The sequence below is a fragment of the Leopardus geoffroyi genome, chromosome B4 (assembly GCF_018350155.1).
Source record: "Leopardus geoffroyi isolate Oge1 chromosome B4, O.geoffroyi_Oge1_pat1.0, whole genome shotgun sequence".
NCBI lineage: Eukaryota > Metazoa > Chordata > Mammalia > Carnivora > Felidae > Leopardus > Leopardus geoffroyi.
The window spans coordinates 451855-473462 of NC_059341.1; the positions used below are offsets into that span (position 1 = coordinate 451855).

General features: G+C 47.2%; 1 protein-coding gene and 1 long non-coding RNA gene across 11 annotated transcripts in view; one reads left to right on the forward strand and one right to left on the reverse strand.

Annotated features, from left to right (window-relative positions):
* Positions 1-21608, reverse strand: part of DIP2C (disco interacting protein 2 homolog C) — a 410897-nt gene that overhangs the window by 185709 nt on the left and 203580 nt on the right. For 6 of the 10 annotated variants that reach the window (XM_045462606.1, XM_045462609.1, XM_045462608.1 and 3 more), the window contains exons 2-4: positions 20843-20914; positions 19106-19273; positions 9475-9585 (exon numbers count right to left, since the gene is read on the reverse strand). In XM_045462606.1, the coding sequence (XP_045318562.1) occupies positions 9475-9585; positions 19106-19273; positions 20843-20914 (351 nt within the window). The remainder of the gene's footprint in view (positions 1-9474; positions 9586-19105; positions 19274-20842; positions 20915-21608) is intronic. The other 4 variants (XM_045462610.1, XM_045462607.1, XM_045462611.1 and 1 more) reach the window with 2 other exon arrangements.
* LOC123589952 lies at positions 9509-11412 on the forward strand. Its single transcript, XR_006708526.1, has 2 exons — positions 9509-9607; positions 11267-11412. It is a non-coding gene; the product is annotated as an uncharacterized LOC123589952 (long non-coding RNA).

Below are 21608 nucleotides of genomic sequence, written 5' to 3' on the forward strand. Positions count from 1 at the left end.
TATGATGTTAACTGTAATTTTTTTTTAGATGTTCTTTATCAAATTGAGGAGGGTCCCCTGAGTTCCTAGTTTGCAGGGAGTTTTTAATCATGAACGGTTGTTAGATTTTGTCAAATGCTTTTTCTGTATCTATTGGTAGAGTCATATGGGTTGTTGTCCTTAGTTTGCTGATGTGATGAATTACGTTAATTTATTTCCAAACATTAAATCAGCCTTGCATACCTGGAATAAATCCCACTTGGTAATGGTATATAGTTTTTATACATTATTGCATTTTATTTGCTATTTTGTTGCAGAAATTTATATATTCACGAGAGACAGCCTGCAGTCTTCCTTTCCAGGAGAGATACTAACCTGTAGTTTCCCTTTCTTGTAATGCTTTTGTTACAGTTTTTGGTATCAGGTTCAATGCTGGTCTCACAGAACGATAAGGAAGCATTCCCTCTACTTTTATCTACAGGAACTGAATGTAAAAATGGATACAATCTCTTCCTTAGATGTTTGGTAGAATTCACTAGTAACCCATCTGAGCCTAGTGCTTTGCTTTGGAAATTAATTACTGATTTTTTAAATAGACACAGCCTTATTCAGATTGCCCATTTCTTCTCGTGTGACTGTTGACAGATTGTGTATTTCAAGGAATGGGTCCATTTCACCTACATAATCAAATCTGTGGACATAGGGTTGCTCATAATATTCCTTCATCATCCTTTATTGTCCTTTATTCCTACTATAAGTAGTAATCATCACTTTTTCATTTCTGGTATTAGTAATTTTTATCTTCTCTAGTTCTTTTTAGTTAACCTAGTTTATTTTTATTGATCTTTTCAAAGAACCAGTTTTTGTCTTCTTTGATTTTCTTGCTTTTCAATTGCATTATCTCTTAAGTTTTACTATTTTTTCTTTTTTTTTTAATGTTTATTTCTGAGACAGAGAGAGACAGAGCATGAGCAGGGGAGGGGCAGAGAGAGAGGGAGACACAGAATCAGAAGCAGGCTCCAGGCTCCGAGCTGTCGACACAGAGGCCGACGTGGGGCTCGAACTCATGGACTGTGAGATCATGAGTTTTGTTGCATCCCGCAAATTTTGATCACTTTTATTTTCTCTTTTTTAGTTCAAAGTATTTTACAAATTTCTTAGGCTTCTTTGATCTGTGCATTATTCAGAAAAGTGCTGTCTACTCTCCAAGAAAGTGGGAGTTCTCCAGTTATGGGTCAGAAATTTTTAGGATAAGTCCACTGTGGTCTGCGAGAATATTTTTATTCCTGTTCCCTTCCATTTAAGGTGTGTTGTATGGCCCAGAACGTGGTCTATTTTGGTGACCGTTCCGTGTGAGCTTGGGGATGCGTACTCTGCTGTTGTTGCATGGAACACACTCCAAACATCAATCAAATGCAGCTGATGCCACTGAACTCTTGAGTTCAACCGTGTCCTCACTGAACTGCTGCCTGTTGGGTCTGTCCACCCAGATACAGAGATGCTGAAGTCTTCACCGTAGCCATGGGTTGGTCTATTTATGCCTGCAGACTTATGGTTCCTGCCTCATGTATCGTGATATTTTAGTAAGGCAGGTATACATTAAGAACTATGTCTTCTTAGAGAATCAACTCCTTCATCACATGTAATCCCTGATAACTTTTCTTGCTCTTAAGTCGGCTCCATGAGAAAATGTAGCTATTCCAGCTTTTTTAAAAATTAGTGTTAGCATGCGGAGCACCTGGGTTGCTCAGTCAGTTGGGTGTCGGACCTCGGCTCAGGTCACGATCTCACATCTCGTGAGTTTGAGCCCCGCGTCGGGCTCTGTGCTGACGGCTCAGAGCCTGGGGCCTGCTTCGGACTCCTTGTCTCCCTCTCTCTCTCTGCCCCTCCCCCACTCGTACTCTCTCAAAAATAAACAACTATTAAAAAAATATCAGTGTTAGCATGGTGTATCTTTCTCCGTGTCTTCACTTCTAACCTAGGTCTTGATATTTAAAAAAAAATTTTTTTTTTTAACGTTTATTTATTTTTGAGACAGAGAGAGACAGAGCATGAACAGGGGAGGGGCAGAGAGAGAGGGAGACACAGAATCGGAAACAGGCTCCAGGCTCTGAGCCATCAGCCCAGAGCCCGACGCGGGGCTCGAACTCACGGACCGCGAGATCGTGACCGGAGCCGAAATCGGACGCTTAACCGACTGTGCCACCCAGGCGCCCCTAGGTCTTTATATTTAAAGGGCATTTCTTATAGAGCACATACAGTGGGTCTGTCTACTCTGAAGGTATAAGTGGAGCAGGCAGGTCAATGACATTTACAGTGATTTGTGTGTTTGGGTGACTGTCTAACAGGTTGTTACTCTTACCTATTTATTGCACTTATTCTTTGCCTTCTACTCTTTTTCTGCCCTTTCCAGTTTTAATTGAATGTTGTCTATGATCTGACTTTTACTCCTCTCTGGGCACATCAATTATACTTCATTTTTTTTTTACTTTATTACGTAGTTGCCCTTAAATTCACAGTATGCATTTATAAATAACCCAAGTCCGCTTTCAAATAGCACTGTAAGACTTCAAGGGTAGTACAGATGTTTTATAACAGAGTACTCTCAACTCCTCCCTCCTGCCTCCTATAACATCACTACCATTCATGTCACTCATGCATTTGCACCCAGTACATTGTTCCTCTTATTACTCTGAACAAACCTTAATCTGTAAGATTAAGATGTATAAGAATAACAGATTCTATTTCATCTTCACGTAACCCTTCTCTAACATTCTTCCTTTATGTAGATCTGAATTTCTGACCCCGCCACTTGCGGTCTACTGATGAGCCCATTCATCATCTGTCTTACAGTTGTCTCTGACTTCTAGCATTGCCCTTCCATTCTTTCCAGGTTGTCCATCTCTCTGCTTCCAAGGCCCACCCCCAGTTCTCCCTGTGACTTCATTTCGCTGACAGACCAAACAGGGGGTGCCGGTTTTCCATTCGCTAAGCTTCTTTCTTGTACAGATCCGTGTGAAGTGTCCATGCTGCCATGGAAGCCGAAACTAGCTCCTCCACTCCATTTTACTGTTATTTCTCATTTCTCCGGGACTTACTCAATCTTCCTTTTCCAACTTAAGTTAAATCCTTATGTCTTCACTTTCCAGGATTTCATATTACCTAACGTAAATATTTTAGGCTATCAATTTCTAGCTAACACTTCGCTGAACCCGACAAATTTTCACTATTCTTCCACCTGAACTGCAATAGCCTCTTAACGTCTCCCTGCTTTCAGACAGGAACCCACCCCAATTCGAGCACCCTATCCCACACTACCTGCTACACACGGACATTTCCAACGTGCAAACCTGACCGCCATTTTCTGTTTAAATGACTAGGCCCAGACATCAAAAATGCGTCCGTTTTCATTAGTTTTGGACAAATAGGCCTTTATGGTCCGTCTTCAACCACATCTCCCAAGTCTCTCACAGCCGTGGTTCTAGCGTGGCTCTGAGGGATGACACCTTCTGCTGTGGCAGTTTTCTACGCCTGCGCTGCCCAGTGCAGCAGCCGCCGGTCTTAAGTACGGCCGGCGAAGCAGAAGAACAGAATTTTGATTTTAATTAACTTCAATGTAAGCGGTCCCATGTGGGTACTGGCTACCACACTGTGTGGTGCAGGTGGACACGGCGGGGCCTGTCTTTCACGGGGAATACTGAACCAGGTAGGCGGTCTGATTTAGCGCCTTCTACTCTTACTCTGCTGTGCAAAGTATGTTCTGATGTATACTAAATAATGAAAAAACTTATTTCAGACAGAATCGGACCTCAGAGTCAGGAAGCAGGTTAGAATCAGTGAATTCAAGCTGACTAGAGAAGGAAGACCTTCTCCATGTAGGAAATTAAACTGTAATGTCAAGGAAGGACTCACTACGGGGTAAACACACTCTGTGGAAGCGAATACAGTGTGTTCTGTATCCTTGGCTCACCGACAGCGCACAGCAAAAGCGCAGCACGCGAAACTGCACACGTGTTGAACGGGTGCCAGGACACCAGCAACTGATCACTGGAGTAAGTCAGACTGTAAACCGTCAGCAGCGCGGAGCCAGCCTCGGGAAGGGGTTCGCACGTGGAAGTTTGTAGTTCACATCATCTCTCAAGTTTGAAAGAGGAATTTCATTTTTACCACATAGCAGTGGTTCTCAAACTCTTAGACCCAAAGGACGTTTTTTAAACTGTTAAAAAGGGGCGAAAACATTTTAAAAGCTTTTGTTTATAGGACTGACGTCTTGATGTTTACTGTATTAGAAGGTAAACTGAAAAACTTTTTAAAATGTGAGATTTCACAATCGCCATCTGCACCAACTGTCAGAACGCAGCACGTGTCCAGCAGCCTCAGGAAAATCCACGTACGACCAGGAGGGGATGGGTGTGGACACGGCAGATCATGTGACAGTGTTACTCTGGCAACAGTCTGACCTCACAGGTGTCCCTGGAGGGTGGGGGTCCCCCTGGGTCACTGGACCTGTCTCAGTCTGCTGCACAGGAGGGAGACAGGGCTCTGTGGTGTTCCACCCTGAGTGAGTGTCGGGCCCCTGGAAGGCAACCTCTCTGGTCCATGCACACATATGAACTGGGATGTGCTTTTTAAAGCTGTGTGTCAGCTCACCGAGAGACAAAACCATCGTTTTAAACACACTATAGTAGGAAACTGTATGCTCCATGTTGATTTTAAGCTATCCTAGTTGGTCCTGGTAGGAACAGAAACAATACAAATCTTCAAGTTTTTTCTAGGACTCCTGGTTGGGGGAAAAAGGTGTAAAAAAACAGCTAAACTCCCTTTAAGCTCCAACCTAGACTTATTCAGTAAAAGTAACAGAGTTCCTAATACAGAGTTTGACATTTTCTAGGTACTCAGGAAATGCCTGTTTGTTCATTCATGCATTCATTCACTTTCCAAATCAAAGTTTCCAAATAAAGTTATTTTAAAAAGAGGAGAGGTACACACTACATAAAGAATTCCAGTAGGACTTCATTACAATGGAAGACCATGGGTTTGGAAATGAAATGGAAAAGTATAGCCAAGAGAGATTAAAGTCGAGGCTATATGGTTGACTGGGTTGAGTGTTAATTAGGGCAATTATCAATGAGATAATAGAATTACTTCTTGGTTGATGTCATTTGATCACTAAAGCATCCCAAGTACCTCTGCTGCAAGCTGAGTGCTCTAAGAATTTTAGAAAACAAAATCTCCTGAGGGCCACAAAACTTTTTCTTTTGAGTCTCTTCAATCTTCCATGCTGGCTCAGGAAAAAACAAACCAGAAAATCCCGACACCTGTACACTGGCCATAGACTACAATAAGCTCTTAAAGTCTCACATCATATTTTAAAAAATGATATGTGAATATATACTGTAAGAGAAAGTAACTTACAGTGTATTAGTGAAATGTCTAAATTAAGAAAACTCATGACTAGTCTATTTTAACAACAGGAAATAGCAGAGAATAAGGTCATGAGTGAGACCGTCAAATGGGCTGAATCGTGACCCACGAGCCCTCACGAGCACTCCTCCAGGGTGGCCACCACGAGACACTGGGGAGGTGCTCTGTGTGGGTCCTAGGAGATGACAGTCCTGATGAAACCCCGCTGAGATTCACAAGCACACGCGAAGAGCTTCTGGATAGGTTTCCCCTATATGTAAATTAAGCAGTTATTATTTATTCAAAATTGACAGTAGTATGAATTTTAAAAAATTAGAAGTCTATAAGGAATAACATTTTCATAGTATTCTTTACACAGTAAGTGAACGGCAGGACACATCCCACCATCTTTAACTTACAAAAACCTCAATCCTCTAAAGCAGAACTGGAGACCAGCACCCACACAGCTGGAGGGCACCAGTCACCAGGAATTCCCACCTCACGTGCCCCCATGCTGACCCAGCCTCAAGGTCCTGTTGCTGTCACCTTCTAAACAGATGTCAGATCTCACTGGCATGGATGCCTCTCCTAAACGTGCATCAATCTCAGAGTCTTTCCAATTCCTCTACGTGCAACCCATAGGCCATAAAGCTGCCAAAGTCCTTCCCAAACCCTAAATCCTCTCCTCTTGTGCCTTTGCATAAAATCTTCAAGGAGTACCCTGTCATCTTCAATATAATGTCTAAGTTCTCAGGCACAGTACACAACAGATCTTAAAATCTGGCCATCCCCCCTCACTTCTCGCTTTTCCCCAAATGTGCTATGCTCCTTCACCTTCCTTCCTTCCAGAACTATTAACTAGGCACCATTTTCGATGCTTGCCATACATGAATAAACAAAAAAGACCCTGGTCTTTGTGAGCCTTACATTCCCACGGTAGACAGACAGGTGGATACATTGGTATACGGATTACTAACGTAGGTAGCAAAATGGCAGATAGATGGACAGATGACAGGCAGGTAGGCAGGAAGACGGATGGCTGATAGTGCTGGGGTTGGTAACTCAATGGACACACATGAAATCAGGAGGGGAAGGGTAGGGACTACACACAAGGTGATACCGTGTCCTACCATTTTAACAGGGGGGTCAGGGAATGCCTCACAAAAGCAGTAACCCTTGAGCACAGATATGATGGAAAGGTAACAAGCAATGTATATACATGAGAGAACGTTCTAGGCAGCAGGAGCAGGGAGTGAAAGGCCCCATAGCAATCAGGTGCTCAAGAAACATCCAGAAGCCAGCAGAGCTGTGGGAAGAGGATGATATGAAAGACCAGGGAATAACGGGAACCCAGACCACACACACGGTAGATGCGAGTCTTACTCTCAGACCGACGGACGGAAGCTACAGGAATACAGAGCAGAGGAGTGTCACCAGCTAACACTAGGTCACTGGTCCAGCTCTTCCCTTGGACTGTGAGCTCCTTTGCCCAAAGCAGGCTGAGCTCTGAGCTCATCCCTGAGTCTGGGTTCTAACTGGAAAGGGCAGACACCAAGCACAGCAGGTGTTACACCACCTCATGGGGATGCTGTCCGATGTGAGCAGAGATTCCGAAGGAGGGCTCCAGGTGGCCCGGATGGAGACAGGTGCAGTTTCCTCCACTACCACCCTCCACCCACGCTTCCCTCCCACATCTACTCCACTCTCCCTGCACAGGCTCATGGAAATGCACCTGAGGCCAAGGCAGCTCCTGAGGCCAAGGCAGCACCGTTTCCTACTTTGTCAACCTGTCTCAATGACAGAGGTTTTCTTTTCTCTTTGAAAAGAAAAACAATGAGGCAAGCAGCACCTCGCCTGTCTCCTACAATAGCCAGGAGGATTAGCGAAATATACCTTAGCAAATGCCAGGTAAACTTAGGGTTATCATCCCCACCCCTCCTCATTAGGAAACAGAGGTAACACAGGAAATAGACTGGGCTATGTCTTAATTTCCAATTAAAAAAAATTTAACACAGAAAGCTAGAGCCTGGAGAACAAGACAAGTTGCAGTCTTCTATGTGGTAAGAAGCCAGATAACAGACCAGACAAAGCTAGACTTGCACCGTTTTGATGAGCTATTCACTGGGCTATCGTTAACAATCACCTACCTCCCTGAACGTCTAGTTTCTCATCTAGAAGATGGAAAAAAGAACACTTAACTAGTCTCTGTGAGAATTGAAGATACCAGTGACAGTAAACGTGTGTGTACACGTACATGTCTACACATCCGCATGTGTCTGTGCGTGTTGGTGTCCACATGTGTCTACATGTGTGTGTCTGTGTCCAGATCTATACATGTGCCTACACATATGTGTGTCTATGGGTCTACACATGCACCTGTGTGTATCTATGTGTGTCCCTATGTGGTTACGTTTGTGGGTCTACATGTGTGCTGCGTACCTATGTGCCTACATGCGTCTGTGTTTACACGTGTATCTACATATGCATTTGCTTTGTGGGGTTATATGTACATTGGTGTGTGTATGAGTGTGTGTCTATGTACGTACCTGTGTCCACCGTACGTATGTGTGACTTTGTATGCATCTATATGTGTCAGTACTTGTGTGTCTACTGTATATGTGACTGTGTCTACGTGGGTGTCTATGCCTGTGAGTCTCCCCTATATGTGACTATGTGTATGTTTATGTGAACCTACTTGTGTTTACTGTACGCAAGACTTGTATTGTATTGTATACACACGTACGATACTAACATAGTAGCATTAAGACAGTGAGGTAGCTGAAGCATTTCACAGAAAGCTGACGGCCCGTGTGTGCCTGCCTCCACCCTCCCGGCTATCTGAAAGAGGCCTGGGACACCAGAATGAGGATGGGCTCCTGACACATGCTGGCTGTTCACACATCTCTGGAAAACAGAAGGTGGGGTTGAGAACCAGCTTCCGCTTCATTCCATCCCCACACTGTCCCACATCCAGGCGTCCTGGGGGTGTGTGGCAAAGGGGCGGCCCTCAGCATCGGCTGCCTTTCAAGCCCACTCTTCTTCCGCAGATGATGACCAGTGATACCCTAAGATCTGCCCTGCCTCTTCCTCCCTCCTGGGAAGGAGCACAGCCAAGATGTCAGGGAGACAGCTCCGTACAGGAAAGGGTGGGGGGTGGGGGTTCGTCCTGCCACCCCCACTACTGGGAGGAGGCGTGAAACAGAACCGAGAGCCTTACGTGGTGGACCAGCCCAGCCCTAGGGTGAACTGCCTGAGCTGCCTCATGCCGTATCCTCGGATTCCTTGTCTGCAACATGAAGGCACAATAAGTAAGTCACCTGTTGGTTATAAAAACCACAGGAGACAGAGCCTGTGAAAGCTCTCTGCTAAATAGAAGGTAAAGCAGAAACATGATCTTTTAACTGCTGTCATTAGCAATCCACATGTGGCCTGAACAATGACACTTACTGACAATTTTCCTTAAAAACTGTAGTGAGGGAAGCAGGAAAAAGCAACTGGAATGTAGGTGTCAGGAAAAAAATCTCTCAAAACACAATTAAAAAATTCATCACTGTGCAAGTTTCCTGATGCTAAATTCATGAAAGAAACGCAAGCCAGCCAAACCCAGGTGATGGCTCCAACAGAACGGAATTACTAAGACACAGCACCATAAAACACAAAGGAAATAACAGAGAACATAGAAAAGTTTAAGAATTTTCTTTTTTGAAAACTACTTTTTTGAAAAACAAATCCTGAGGTTAAAATGCAAAATTATACTAGGAACCGAGATAATAAAAACCAAACTGCAAAATTTGTCTCCCGGGAGATTACTGTTCAATTGTCACTAATTTCTAAATAGCAGACAGTATCTATAAGAATGTGAAAAGAGTCACTGTTTACTGAGCTTTAATGTGTACCCCTGAGGGTATATTTGTTTATGAGGTAGAATGTCACCAGCTACGATCACTCAACCAACCAAAGGACATTCAAACACACCGCACCTCTGCCTTATCACCACACGGCAGCTGCAGGCATGCACCCACCCACCCATCCATTTCAGCATCACATCACAGACTAGGGGGTCAGTGACCTCACGGCCGCATGGTGCCTTACCCGACCGATAGCGCTCATCTCGTGACCCTGAGGACCTTCGGCGGTGATAGCGAGTGGAAGAGGCAGGAGTGACTGGAGCCCGGCGCTCGGGAGGCAAAGCTTGATCCACCCCTGGGTTAAGGGAAACAGCAAAGTAAGATAAGGCTTTACTTGGCAGCCAAAGTGCACCCACTCTGCAGAGTAAATCATTCGGAAGAATAAAGCCCTGACTCACTGCATGCCTACAGCCAGGCTAGAGCTCACAAGGGCATGGCCGGGGTGGGGAGGGTTGGGGACAACGGACAGGAAAGGGAGAAGCGTCCTGGGCAGGGGCAGGCTCATACCCCTACACTACAGCCTTCAGACACCAGCACAGCCTCCCTTACAGCACAAATGTCCACTAGGTCATGTGAAGAGACTCAAGTCTCTAGAACATGGGTAAGAAAACTAGAGCCCAACAAATCAAGTTGTGATTTTCTTTATGTAATACACATACAGGAAGGGTTATATTAATTCTCAAGGAAATTCACAATCACGTTTATCATTAAGTTACCTATGAAATAAATTTTATGGGGTATCTTAACACCACAATTCAGGTGCCAGGATTGAGCATAAATTTTCATCTTCGTTCATTCAAAATTTCTAACTCTGAAACCTTATTCCATTTGATGTGAAATAGCTGAAAAATTTTTATTTCAATATGGCTTTGATGAATTGCCTAAAATGATAAAATGGTCAGATAAAAACGACTTGATAGGTATCTGTCGAAAGCTGACCTAAGTCTGGCGACCATGACACCTGCTGGACTTCGGAACTAGAGCAGCAAAAGCACCGTCTAGATAAAACTAAGCAAGTTGACGGGAAATATTTCATCGTTACGGTTCAGAAGTAAAGACGTCCTGAGCACTGCGCAAACAGTAATTGTCGCTTCTTCAGAAAAGGACCAGGCAAAACCTGGCAGAGAAAGTAAACCAGAGACAGCAGCTTTATCAGAAACTATTTATGGTTTTCCACGATGGCTCCGCGAGAGTTATTTCCATCAGGGATTTAATACTCCTCTCATGCTGGTGATTTCTGCACCCCAATTCTTTTTTCTGAAGTAGGATCTACACCCAATGTGAGGCTTGAACTCACAACCCTGATATCAAGACTTGCACACCCCTCTGCACCTTAATTCCCGGTGGCATGTTTGTGGTAGATGACAGGTTAGGTTAACCTCACTACGGACTAACTGTACTCGGTGAACTGCGTCAGCACCCCAGCCCACAGTCGCCTGGTGAGGTTCTGTGAGCTCCTCGTCTAGCAGGCGTATTGACACTTCTTGACGACACAACAGTTCACAGCTACCAAACCTCATCCAGTTGTAGTCTACAAATCATCTTTCTAAAAAAACTACTCTGGATTCTCATTAAAGAGATACACAGAATTTATGACATCAAGGAGTACTATTAAGTCATAATGAAAATTGGTCACTTGGCATTTACATCCATATTTATAAGCATGGATCTAACAATCCCTCTTAATTACCCATTTTAGACAATACATGACTTCTTCACACCAGTGTAGCCGTCACTACACCATTATTAGGATCATGAGTCAGTAGCGTGCTGCAAATACCCTTCTAATCTTACGTGCTTTTATTACTCTGCGGTTAATATCTATCTTTGGGCTCCATCATCTTGGTTTTCAATGTACTTGTTAAATCCTTCAAAATATCCCAACAGAAATGAAAAAATCTTTCCAATGCATTCCTCACTGTGGGCAATCACTGATAACCTGGTAACAGTCTTAGTTTGATTTTCTTTTTCCTTAGAGACCCTCCTGGTGGATCCCCTCCTGTTCTAACCCCAGCTGGCTGGTCCACATCTGCTGCATAACCACCAGGGAGCACTCCTGCCTCCCAGAACTTGCTTTCGCCTAGAAGACTAAGCAAGATCACGTATAAATTTGAAATCTTGAAAACGTGTATAAATAGATTTATTTAAAAGTTACATGGGAGCTCCTGGGTGGCTCAGTCGGTTAAGCCTCCAACTTCAGCTCAGGTCATGATCTTGTGGTTCTTGAATTCAGGCCCCACATCAGGCTCTGTGCTGACAGCTGAGAGTCTGGAGCCTGCTTCAGATTCCTTGTCTCCCTCTCTCTCTGCCTCTCCAACCCCCCTCCCCCCGGCCCGCTCACATTCATTCATTCATTCATTCTCTCTCTCTCTCTCTCTCTCTCTCAAAAAATTAAAAAAAAAATTTAAGTTATATGCATTCATTACCTCTCAAGTATTGTTCTTAAGTTACATGTCATTCTGATGGTATATTCTTTACGAAAAATCTGTTTTTTTCTTTTCTCCTCCACTTCCCCAATTTTTTCTTTCCTGCCACCAAAGGAGTTGCAAGCCTGTGTCTTCTGTGGTGAGGTTACCACCGTATCTACCGGCAGCCGATCTTCTATGTGAGCTGTTCCATTTACCCAAAGAAGAGCCCTCCCCAGTCCCCTGTCTTGTGAGACACCTGTCAACACGGAAGCATTTGTCATTTGGGGCTGAAGCTGTCCTCACCCTCCAGGGCACATGCTCCAGTTCGGCACTGCCTGGTACCCCAACTCCAGAGGTTCTCGGTTCCATTTCTCCAGAGAACGAACATCTCTGGGGGAGTGGGGAAGGCGTGGACCACCTGGCTCCGAGGCGCTAAGCCTACCCCCTCCCCCCCTCATGGTGCCCATGAAACCAGCGCCGTCACTTGTCACTGCCTCCCCCTGCTAAACTTGGCACCCTCGTCATCAACCCCGGAGATCATAAAACCCTGTCAGGGACTCTCCCACTCTTTCGTCCTGTGGATGACACTTCATCCGTTTACAGACATCTTAGTGCAGTTCCAGGAAGCAGAGCTAAATGTGCATATTCAAGCCGCTGAGGTCAAACAGTGCCTGATTTATGCATATATCCAAGTCTGGCGTTCAATTTCAGCCATGCCACAGACCTAGTGCATTCAAACACGCTTCCTGGAATTAACTTTCACCCCGCTCGGGTCCCCAGGTGGCCACGTACTTCTGGGAAATGCAGTCACGGGACAGACCAGTGCCCGCCTGTCCACAGAGGTGCACATCTGTCTTCAACCAATTTCGCATGCAAACACTGTGCACGTTTACAGGCTTCACAGGCTGAAGTTCACAGCTTACGGCACAAGTTTTAAGAGGAATGCGTTATTTTGATAAAAGAAAAACAGCTTCAACAGGTCACTGGCAACAGAGCATTTAAAACAAACTAAAATATTAGCGTAGCATGTGCATACCCACCATTAATTTTAATCTGACCTCACTGCGAATGAAATCTGAAGTACCGTCAAGGTATGTTCTGACGGGAAGAAGCCATCAGTCAAATCTGCAACTGAAATCAGAATTTCCAACGTGTCACCACAGGAGGACCCAGAGGTAATAACTGAGGGTCCTTCCTGTTGAATTCCATAAAGTGAGTACACGAATCATTACGCAAACACACACAGCTCAGCACACAGCTAGCCGAGGGCCCATGTTCACACCACAACTGGAAACCAGCTCTCAGGAAAAGCGCAGACCAACCAGAGTGCCTACAACAGGATGCATGAGTCGGATCTGAGAGACGTCACTGGAAGGTGAGCCGTCTCACGGGAGGTGGGGTAACCCTCCAGAAACACACAAATCTCAGGGGGGAAAACGAAAACATGACAGGGATGGAGAGGAGCTATCTCCCGGGCACTTACTAAGCATCAGGTCCCACGTGAACTGAGGGAAAGAGCACCAGAGACAACATCCTCTCGGATACCCATCGCTGTGACCCTGGGCCTCAGTTTCCCATCTGTACACAGCCACGACACTTTCAAGCAGCACATGAATGTTCTCGGGTAGCTGCCCCTTCCCTTGAGATGGGCGCCCCCCCACACCAGGGATCTCGCTCTCCCTCTCGCTCTCCCTCTCTCTCTCCTCTCGAGATCCACCCCGCCAGCACTCCAGGCTCACAACAACGCTCTGGTGGCTGGGTCCTCGTGGCAGAGGCTGTGTGCTGCTTGGTGCTGCGCTCTTGATACAATGGCCATTTGTCGCATGGCTGAATCTAGCCGGTACCTTGAAGCCACCAAGAAGTGCCTTCATGATCTCACTGCCAGACTACTCGTCCACCAGTGATCTTCTCAGGACACAGCGCTGCCCAGGAGTTAAATCCAAGCCGCTGAGAGCTATGAGGTCATCTGTCAACAACGTGGTCTTCATCTTCTTACTCAGGAGGCTGTGGTCAGGAGCTAGGATGTCTGTGGGCTCCTCTCCTCCCTGGGCTGAATGGCCCCTGGCCCGCAGGAGGGGCTCAGTGATGTTCCTGAACCAACATGGGATGTTTTCACAGCACGTGCGGGTCCTCGCAAGGCTCCCGCAAGGCTTCAGTTCAGCCATGACCATGAGATTCCGGTTTTCCTCGAGAGTTGCAAAGGGACGCCAAGTACGACTCATCAGAGGAAGGAACCCCAGTAGCCTAAGGGGGGAGGAGAGGGGCAGCCAGGATGGGAGAGAGGGACCCAGCCTCCAGGCCCCTGACCTTCAGCCACGCCACTTCCAACACATGATGAACAAAGGACTCACTGAAGAAAATTCATGACAATGCAGTTCTGTCTCACTAACAACCCACCAGTTCCAGACCCTCAAATACACCCAGTGAATTCATCATCACTACAGGCAACCAGACACCAGAAACCACAACAATCCCCACAGTAACCCAGAAATATGGCCATCGGGGCTCCAGCACTCTGACGCACCATGTGCCACGGGCCAGGAGACCTGTGGTGTAGACAACACGGGGTCATTCAGGATGGCAAATGTTCCAGAAAACATCAAGACTTTTCCAGACAGCAAGGGAAAGAAGACACTGATAAATCTTGGTTTTCAACGTATTTGCAAAAGAAATCACGAAAGATACACAGAAGAGGACTTGAAGAAAAACGTATATGGGAGTCAAAACCAGAAGACCTTGATCCAGACTCTGGTCTGACTCTTACCACATGCACAACTGGACAAATCCCTCAGCTGCTACCTCAGCTCCCATGTATGTTGGGGTGCAGACATGGACACGGTCACCTGTGACATCCCCCAGGACCCTTGCTGGAACGGACGCCTCTCTGGCCCTGTCCCCTGGCAGACAGTGCCTGTGGATCCCAGCACCTGGCAGAGCCCGCCACACCCACGGGGCTCTGACACACACAGATCCTGCTTCAGGAGCCTGGTGAAGTTGCTGAGGGCTTTTCCAGACTTCAAGCCTGCACCAGAACAATTTCTGGCTTGTCCCCTACTCTTCTAGTACCTAAGTATACTCTCAAAAAACAGCACTTACTTCTAAAACAAGTGCAATCAAGCCTTTGCCAGAAAATAACCAGTACAATCATTGCACATACAGGGAAGAAATTTACTACATCTGCTTTGTATGGACTCAGATGAGAACAGAGCACAGAAAGACAAATTCTGTCACCTTAACGCCTGCCCCAACCATCAGCCCGAGTCTTATGTTTCTGCCACCGTTGTTTCTACCCCTCAAAACAGAAGTCCTTGCCAAAAATCAGTATGAATTTGCTACAATATTCTTGTTGACGTGTTTTAATTTGATTAGATATCATAATGTGGAAAAGTGCAGAAGATCTGGAACTTTAGGGAGTTTTACGTGCACCCAAACTCTCGGCCTCTGCCCATCGGGTAAGAGAAGCTCAGGAAGGATGGAGCGTGCAAAGTCAGGAGCAGGGCTTCAAATACGTGCGTTTCTCAGACACCTCACATGCTCTTTGCAAAAACCCACACGAGCCAGTTCCAGAGGGGACACATCTCCAGCTGCCCGGGTGAATGATCAGAGATCCTGCCACCAGCTCTGCTCAAGCTCCAGGGGCGGCTTTGCTGATGTAACCACGATAACTGGGGAGGAAAAATGCGGCTGGCAAAACACCACTAAACATAACGGGAAGCCCATCTGACCAAACCAACAACTGTGTGTGACAAAACAAGAGTACTTCTCAGGCAAATGACAGCAACAAATTGTGTCCCAAGATCAAGATCATGGATGGCTTCCCCAAGACACAGGTAGTTTACCTCTAGTTGAGAGAAACTTATTTCCTACTGCAAGTCAATCTGGAAAGAATTCATGCTAAGTCAGACAGGCAACCTGATTTAAATACCCTTTTATTCCTCTGGGAGTTGACCCTGCAGCTTACACCCCACCCATCATCAACTAATGGCACAGCATGACTCAGCTGAGCAGGCCCCCAGGGACAGGCTTGTGCCCCTGAAGCCCAGGTTGGGACAGGCAAACATGGCTTCTGGGCTGAGGGATGCACTTTGGGAGACTCTAACTCCTGTTACAGAAAGACGACCTGGGCCAAATCGTGCACCGGGCACCAGAGAAGCACAGCAGTTGTTCGTGTGAAGAACCAAAACCGGCCGCCCCCAGTCTCAGGGAGACCACAGCACCGGCACACTTGATCCTCTGACTCTGGAACACAATGGCAAAACACTCCGGTCTATATCCTTCAACACAGGACGAGAAAGTTCATCTCCTGTGAGACTATAAATTGCACAATTCCCAAGCTGGGAGCTCTGCCCCTTGCAGGAGACTCCTTCACAAACCTGCAAACCCAGCAGACTCCTCATGAGCTGGGTTTCAGATACAGCTGCCTCCACACAGGCCTATCGTCAGGATGGTGGGTCTGCAGTTGAAGCTCTCAACACTGGGGTTGTTGAGCTGAAATCCAGGATTCACGATGATAATAATAAGACACAATTCAACTGACTAGTGTGCAGAGGCCCCAAATCGTGTTATTCTTTAACCACTAAGGTATGGAAACAAGGAGAGCACTACGTGTCACCGTTTACCACTTAAATGTACCCAAACTGGAAATCAAATAGAGCTGTGCTCACAGACAGGAGACGGCTACGGCACTAACAGGTCCATTTGTCTGGATGTTCGAGGCGTCGTACAGAGCTAAGCACCACATTGGCCGCCAGCTCTGCCCTCAGCTGGGCTCCCCAAGACCCACTGAGCACCAGCAGCTGCCGGACACATTTGCTTCCCTGCCACATGTGGTCTGTGGCCAGGAGGACACGCGGCAGGGCCCTGCCTGCTACCTGCGCAGTTGTATAGGTGGCCTGCCCCCCAGCAAATGGCCTGTAACGTGCAGATGGTTACTCGTTCATCCTGGTGGGGGTGGAATCATCTCATATTCAACCACCACCAACCTACAACTTCGTAATCATTTCAGAAGTAGGATGCTGTTCAGGGGCCTGTTCTAACCCCAGGGATCCTTGCAGAAGTGACAGCTGACATGAGCTTCAAACGATGCGCAGATGCAGGCAGAGGGCACCGGCACAGGCAGAAAGCCGGCCTTGGAAACGGGTGACCGTCAGACAGAGTCCAGCAGCAGGAAGGTGCGTGGAGCTGAAGGGCAGCTGGGACTGCCGTGTGCCAGGCCCTCCTGACCCAGACCCGGCTACACTCTGCCGTCTCTGGTAGGAGCAAACGTGGTACAGTTAACCTAACCGAGAGAGGTCCCCCCTGCGAGGGGGCCATTCATGCGGGTCCCACGGCCGATTCCCAGGGAGCAGGAAAGCAGCAGACAGACTAGCTCCCTGTTCTCATTATCAGAATTCACCCAGATTTCCACAACCATGCAGTCACGGGAAATCCTCATAATTGAGCCACTCAAGGAAAGGCAGGCCGGGCACAGAGTAGACCAGACCCACATAAACCACTCACCACTGGGAAATATGCCCGGCAGTCCCAAGGAAAGCAAACTCCAGCTAACGTACACATCATTCGAAAGAGGAACTGTATCTGGTTGAGAAAGTTTCACTACTTATGGTAACCGGAATTTTACTACTTTACGTCCCCATGGCCTCGTCACAGGGGCCGTGAGGACTCAGTGATAGAAGATAAGCCTGAAGACGCTGGTAGAGCGGAGTTGTCTCCCGTTTTTTAAGTTTCATCAGGTTTAGGAATGAAAGAGGTGCTACATAACGGAGCACCAGTACCAAATGGGTATGTCTTAAGATTTTCTCCTTGCAAATGATCTTTAACGTATTCTTCCTGACCCTTCATCAAACACACAATTTTCATCTTTCCTTCTAGCTTCTGGCACACTTTTTCTCATCTGGATTTAGGGCAGTGCTCAACACTGCTCCTCAAAAACACAGTTACCTCCTGGGCAGACGGGACCAGGAAGCAGCCTGTGCAGGGAGCACAGTCCCCAGACTCTGGCACCAGGGCTCAGGTGCTGGATGCCTGCACGAGCCATTCTGATTCAGAACTCGGCGGCCCAAACCACATTTTGGAATATTTGTAGCATACTTTACAGAAGTGTTAATATTTTCTCCCGTAAGTAAAAATAATGTGTAAAAAAAAAAAAGTTCATCAAAACACAAATCCCCTTGTAAAAAAGCAGAGGGTGGGTTAGGGTCACTACAAACAAGATGCTTTTCATGAGATCCTACCCCAAAAGAATGACTTCTCAGACTGAGCTCGTCAAGGAATAACACTCTGCGAAGCTGCTTCTTTCCATGCTGCTTCCCCAAAGTTCCACATAATGAACAACTGCTCACCCCGGCAGTTTCTCAGAAACAAAGATGAGCAGAGAAAACTGCAAAGCTGACAGGGAACCTGGTCTCCCGAGCTTAGAACCATGGGGGGACCTGCCTTCCCTTCCCTGGGGGCATGGGAGGTGGGGGACCCAGGCACCCAGAGCAGCGGCCCCAGACAGGTGCTGCCTCCCCACGTTGTGGTCAGGCGCCCGCGGCTTATGTAAACCGTGATGTGGGCCCCGCAGCTAGAGCCAACTCCGCCACCCACTCCCCGCCTCTGTCCCCAAGCTGGTCCGGAGAAGAGGGGCAGGAGCCACAGCCAAGGCCTCTTCTGAGACCCTAGGGCCAACGCAACACTAAATTTCTCTATTTCTTCCTGATTTTCAAATAATGGCTTTTATTTGGGATTAAACCCTAAGGGTAAACTTAAAGCTTACAAACGTTTGTTTTCTTTTTCTACTAAAAGATGCACTGAACTCAAATTGGGGCTTCTCATATTCAAAATATTGCCCACTGAAGTAACTCCGGCCTCTGAATAGGCTCATTACCTCTGAGGATACACTCGAGGATCACCGGCTCGGTTTTCCTATTGCCCAGTGGCATGGTGCCCTCTGGGAACCTGACGGTGCTGCAGGGCAGACTCGCCCCCAAGCAGAGCTCAGGGCCAGAATGGCCCAGCACACCCTCGCTGAGGCCAGGGACATAGGGTGGCGGAGGACCAACCATTTCCGCTAGAATTTTATGATTTGTCACGCATTCTTCTTTCTCTAGTGTTTTGTAAATGGTGCTCCAACTGCGAAAATAGGATTGTAAAACACGGTATTATATTTTCACAGGAAAGACTCAGAACTGGGCCCTGAGGCAGCGGGACAATCAGGGTCCGGGGATCGTGACAAGCTCTGTGACCGAGGGGCGGTGGGGCCCTGGCTGAGTCACAGGAGCTCGCCTGGAGGCCGGGGCTCAAGCCCGGAGCCCCGCCTGAGCCTGCACGCGGCTCCGGTGCCCCACGCTGGGTGTGCCGGCGGCGGCAGGGGGAGGCCGGCCCCGGAGGCCCCCCTCCGGGTCTCTCTCAGTGGAGTGCGCTCACCGAAGCGAAAGTAAAACAGCGGCCGGTTCCCCGCGGTGCTGGCCGCCCGCTCTCTGACCGCGGCTTCTCGGATGTCACACACCCCGATGTTGCCGGAGTGCAGCGCTCTTCCCGGGGCTCCTTCACTGTGCTGCAGTCTACACCGGACCACGGCAGCTCCATTCGCTGCTGTAACAAGTTGAAAAAAACTAATTAATGCAAACTTTAGTTTTTTTAAAATTTGTTACAGCACTGAGCAGAGCTGCCGACCCCATGCAGAACGGCACAAAGAACACCGAAGGACCACGCGACACAGGGCCACCCTCAACGCCCAGCCAACACGGGTCAACCAGGTCCTCTGCACCACCGCGGCTCAAGAATGCCTTCTGGGGACGGGCGGCACCGTCACAGGAATTAAAACCCAACAATGTCAAGAGCTCACATCTGCCCCCGAGCAGCCCTCCTCCAAAACGTGGAGGCGCCTCCTGCAGAAAGGAATTCACAAGGACGGGCCAAGGAAACGGCCAACAGCTTGGCGGTTCTGTTAGAAAACCGTCTGGCCATCTGCCCACATCTACTCTGAAAGCCTCTCACACATGGGTGTCGGCCAGCCAGAAATCGGATTCGTTTTTAATTCACTGAATAGAACCGAGCTTCTTCCTTCCAGGAGCCAGACAACAGGAAAATCCAGCCCATCGGCTAAGTCAGGCCAACACAACACGCCCACCTTGACGTTATCTTCTTAAGTATCAAGGAAGGAAAGAAAAATACACAGAATCAAAACAAAACTACAAACACAATGGAGACTCAACACACGAATTCAGTTCCCTGGAACGTGCTCTGTGGGACGCGCCCCTTGCCAAGCTAACGGAACACCAGCTGGACATGTCATAGCCTGGAGAGCAGAGGGGCAGAGCGGGGGTCTGTACGCTGTGTGCACCTGCAGATCTGAACCTCTCACTGGGCTTTACACATGTTGTTTCAACAGTGAAAACTAGGAGTTCAGGAAGCACCTTCGAGATTTAGGTTGCTATCCTTTATTCTTGAGGACTTGGGTCAGCCTGGAACCATTCCTAAAGCCTAGCCGATTTTCAAGGTCACCTCTGACTGAACCACACCTCCATCAGAACTAACGTGTGGGAACTCCAGCCTGGTAGCATTTTCTTTTCCCTGAAATGAGCAGAATCCATCTCAAGTGCACAGAGATTCTACAAACCTCCGCACAGGAAACACCTGAGTGAAACAGACTTTGTACTTCAGGGGAAGGTCCGCAGCATTTTACAATCACATTTCAGAACACACCCAACCTTTACCATTTCATAATCCCAGGCAGGATGTTATTCAGTTTCTAGATTCTAGATCTGCCCCCCTGTGACACCAACAAAAACCTTGGCTTAATATAAACTATAATCAATAGCAATAATTTTTAACTCACTAAACCAAAAGTTATGTTTACATCATAATGTTCGTATTTTTATGGTTACAATAAGCATTTTAGAGTAATCAACATATTCTTGCCTTCTACGGATGAAATACCTACTAAATTTATTGCACACATTTATAGAAAAGTCATGTGTGCCCCCCTGTATCCACAAAACATGAGCAACCACACAGAAGAGTTTGACGTGGCCCGCACATCAGAAGTGTGACTTTCGTGCAAGTTGGGCTAGAGGAAGGGTCTGCACTCAGCAGTTTCTCTCTCATGTCACACTTAACTCTTAAAATTAGACGCTTTATGTACTCATGGAAGGTACGTACTCGGAGGCTGGGGCAGGTAGGCTCCAATTAGTTTTGACCTCTTCTTTTCATATCCTTTTTGGGTGATGTCACCTGTAAGAGAAGGAAAGAGGCATTCAGCATGGTCTCAGTGACGAGCGGGTCACTCAGTGGACTCTAAGACGTCGCAAGTTACCTCCTTTGTGTTTTGTTTGCCTTGTACTTATAATTCAAAGGAGAAAGCACCATATGTCATTCACCTTGGCCCTCCCCACCCTCACAGAGTCATCTAAGACACATAAAAATCCTCGCTAGGCTCACATTTGTCCCAGACCCTCCTCACAAGGTTCCGGCTCTGACTGGGCCCAGAGTGAGTCTTGTGACTTTATTCACATGGGCCGAGCAGAAAGGCCCCCAGTCTACCCGGCTCCCAATAGCTTAGCCAACAGGAAACTGCAGGCATCTACGCTGGGGATAGATGTCCACCAAAACCATTGCTGATTAGTATTTTCCTCCACTGACTGACCTGCTTGTTGGACCCACAGACACTCAACTGCTAGGGTGTTTATGAAATAAATGACTCAGACCAGATGAAACATGAGATAAAACAGAGCAAGAAAACGTGGGACCTACAAAAATCCAAAGTATGCAAGCAAGGTGCTTATCCTTAAAGCATAAACTAAAATTTTAAAGCCACAGGTTCACACACAGAAGAGCAGGGGGGCTCACCATGCTGACCTTTTCCCCAAATGCGGAGTTCCAAGGACAAAGTGGAAGCACTAACACACACAAAATGCTGGGTTTGCCC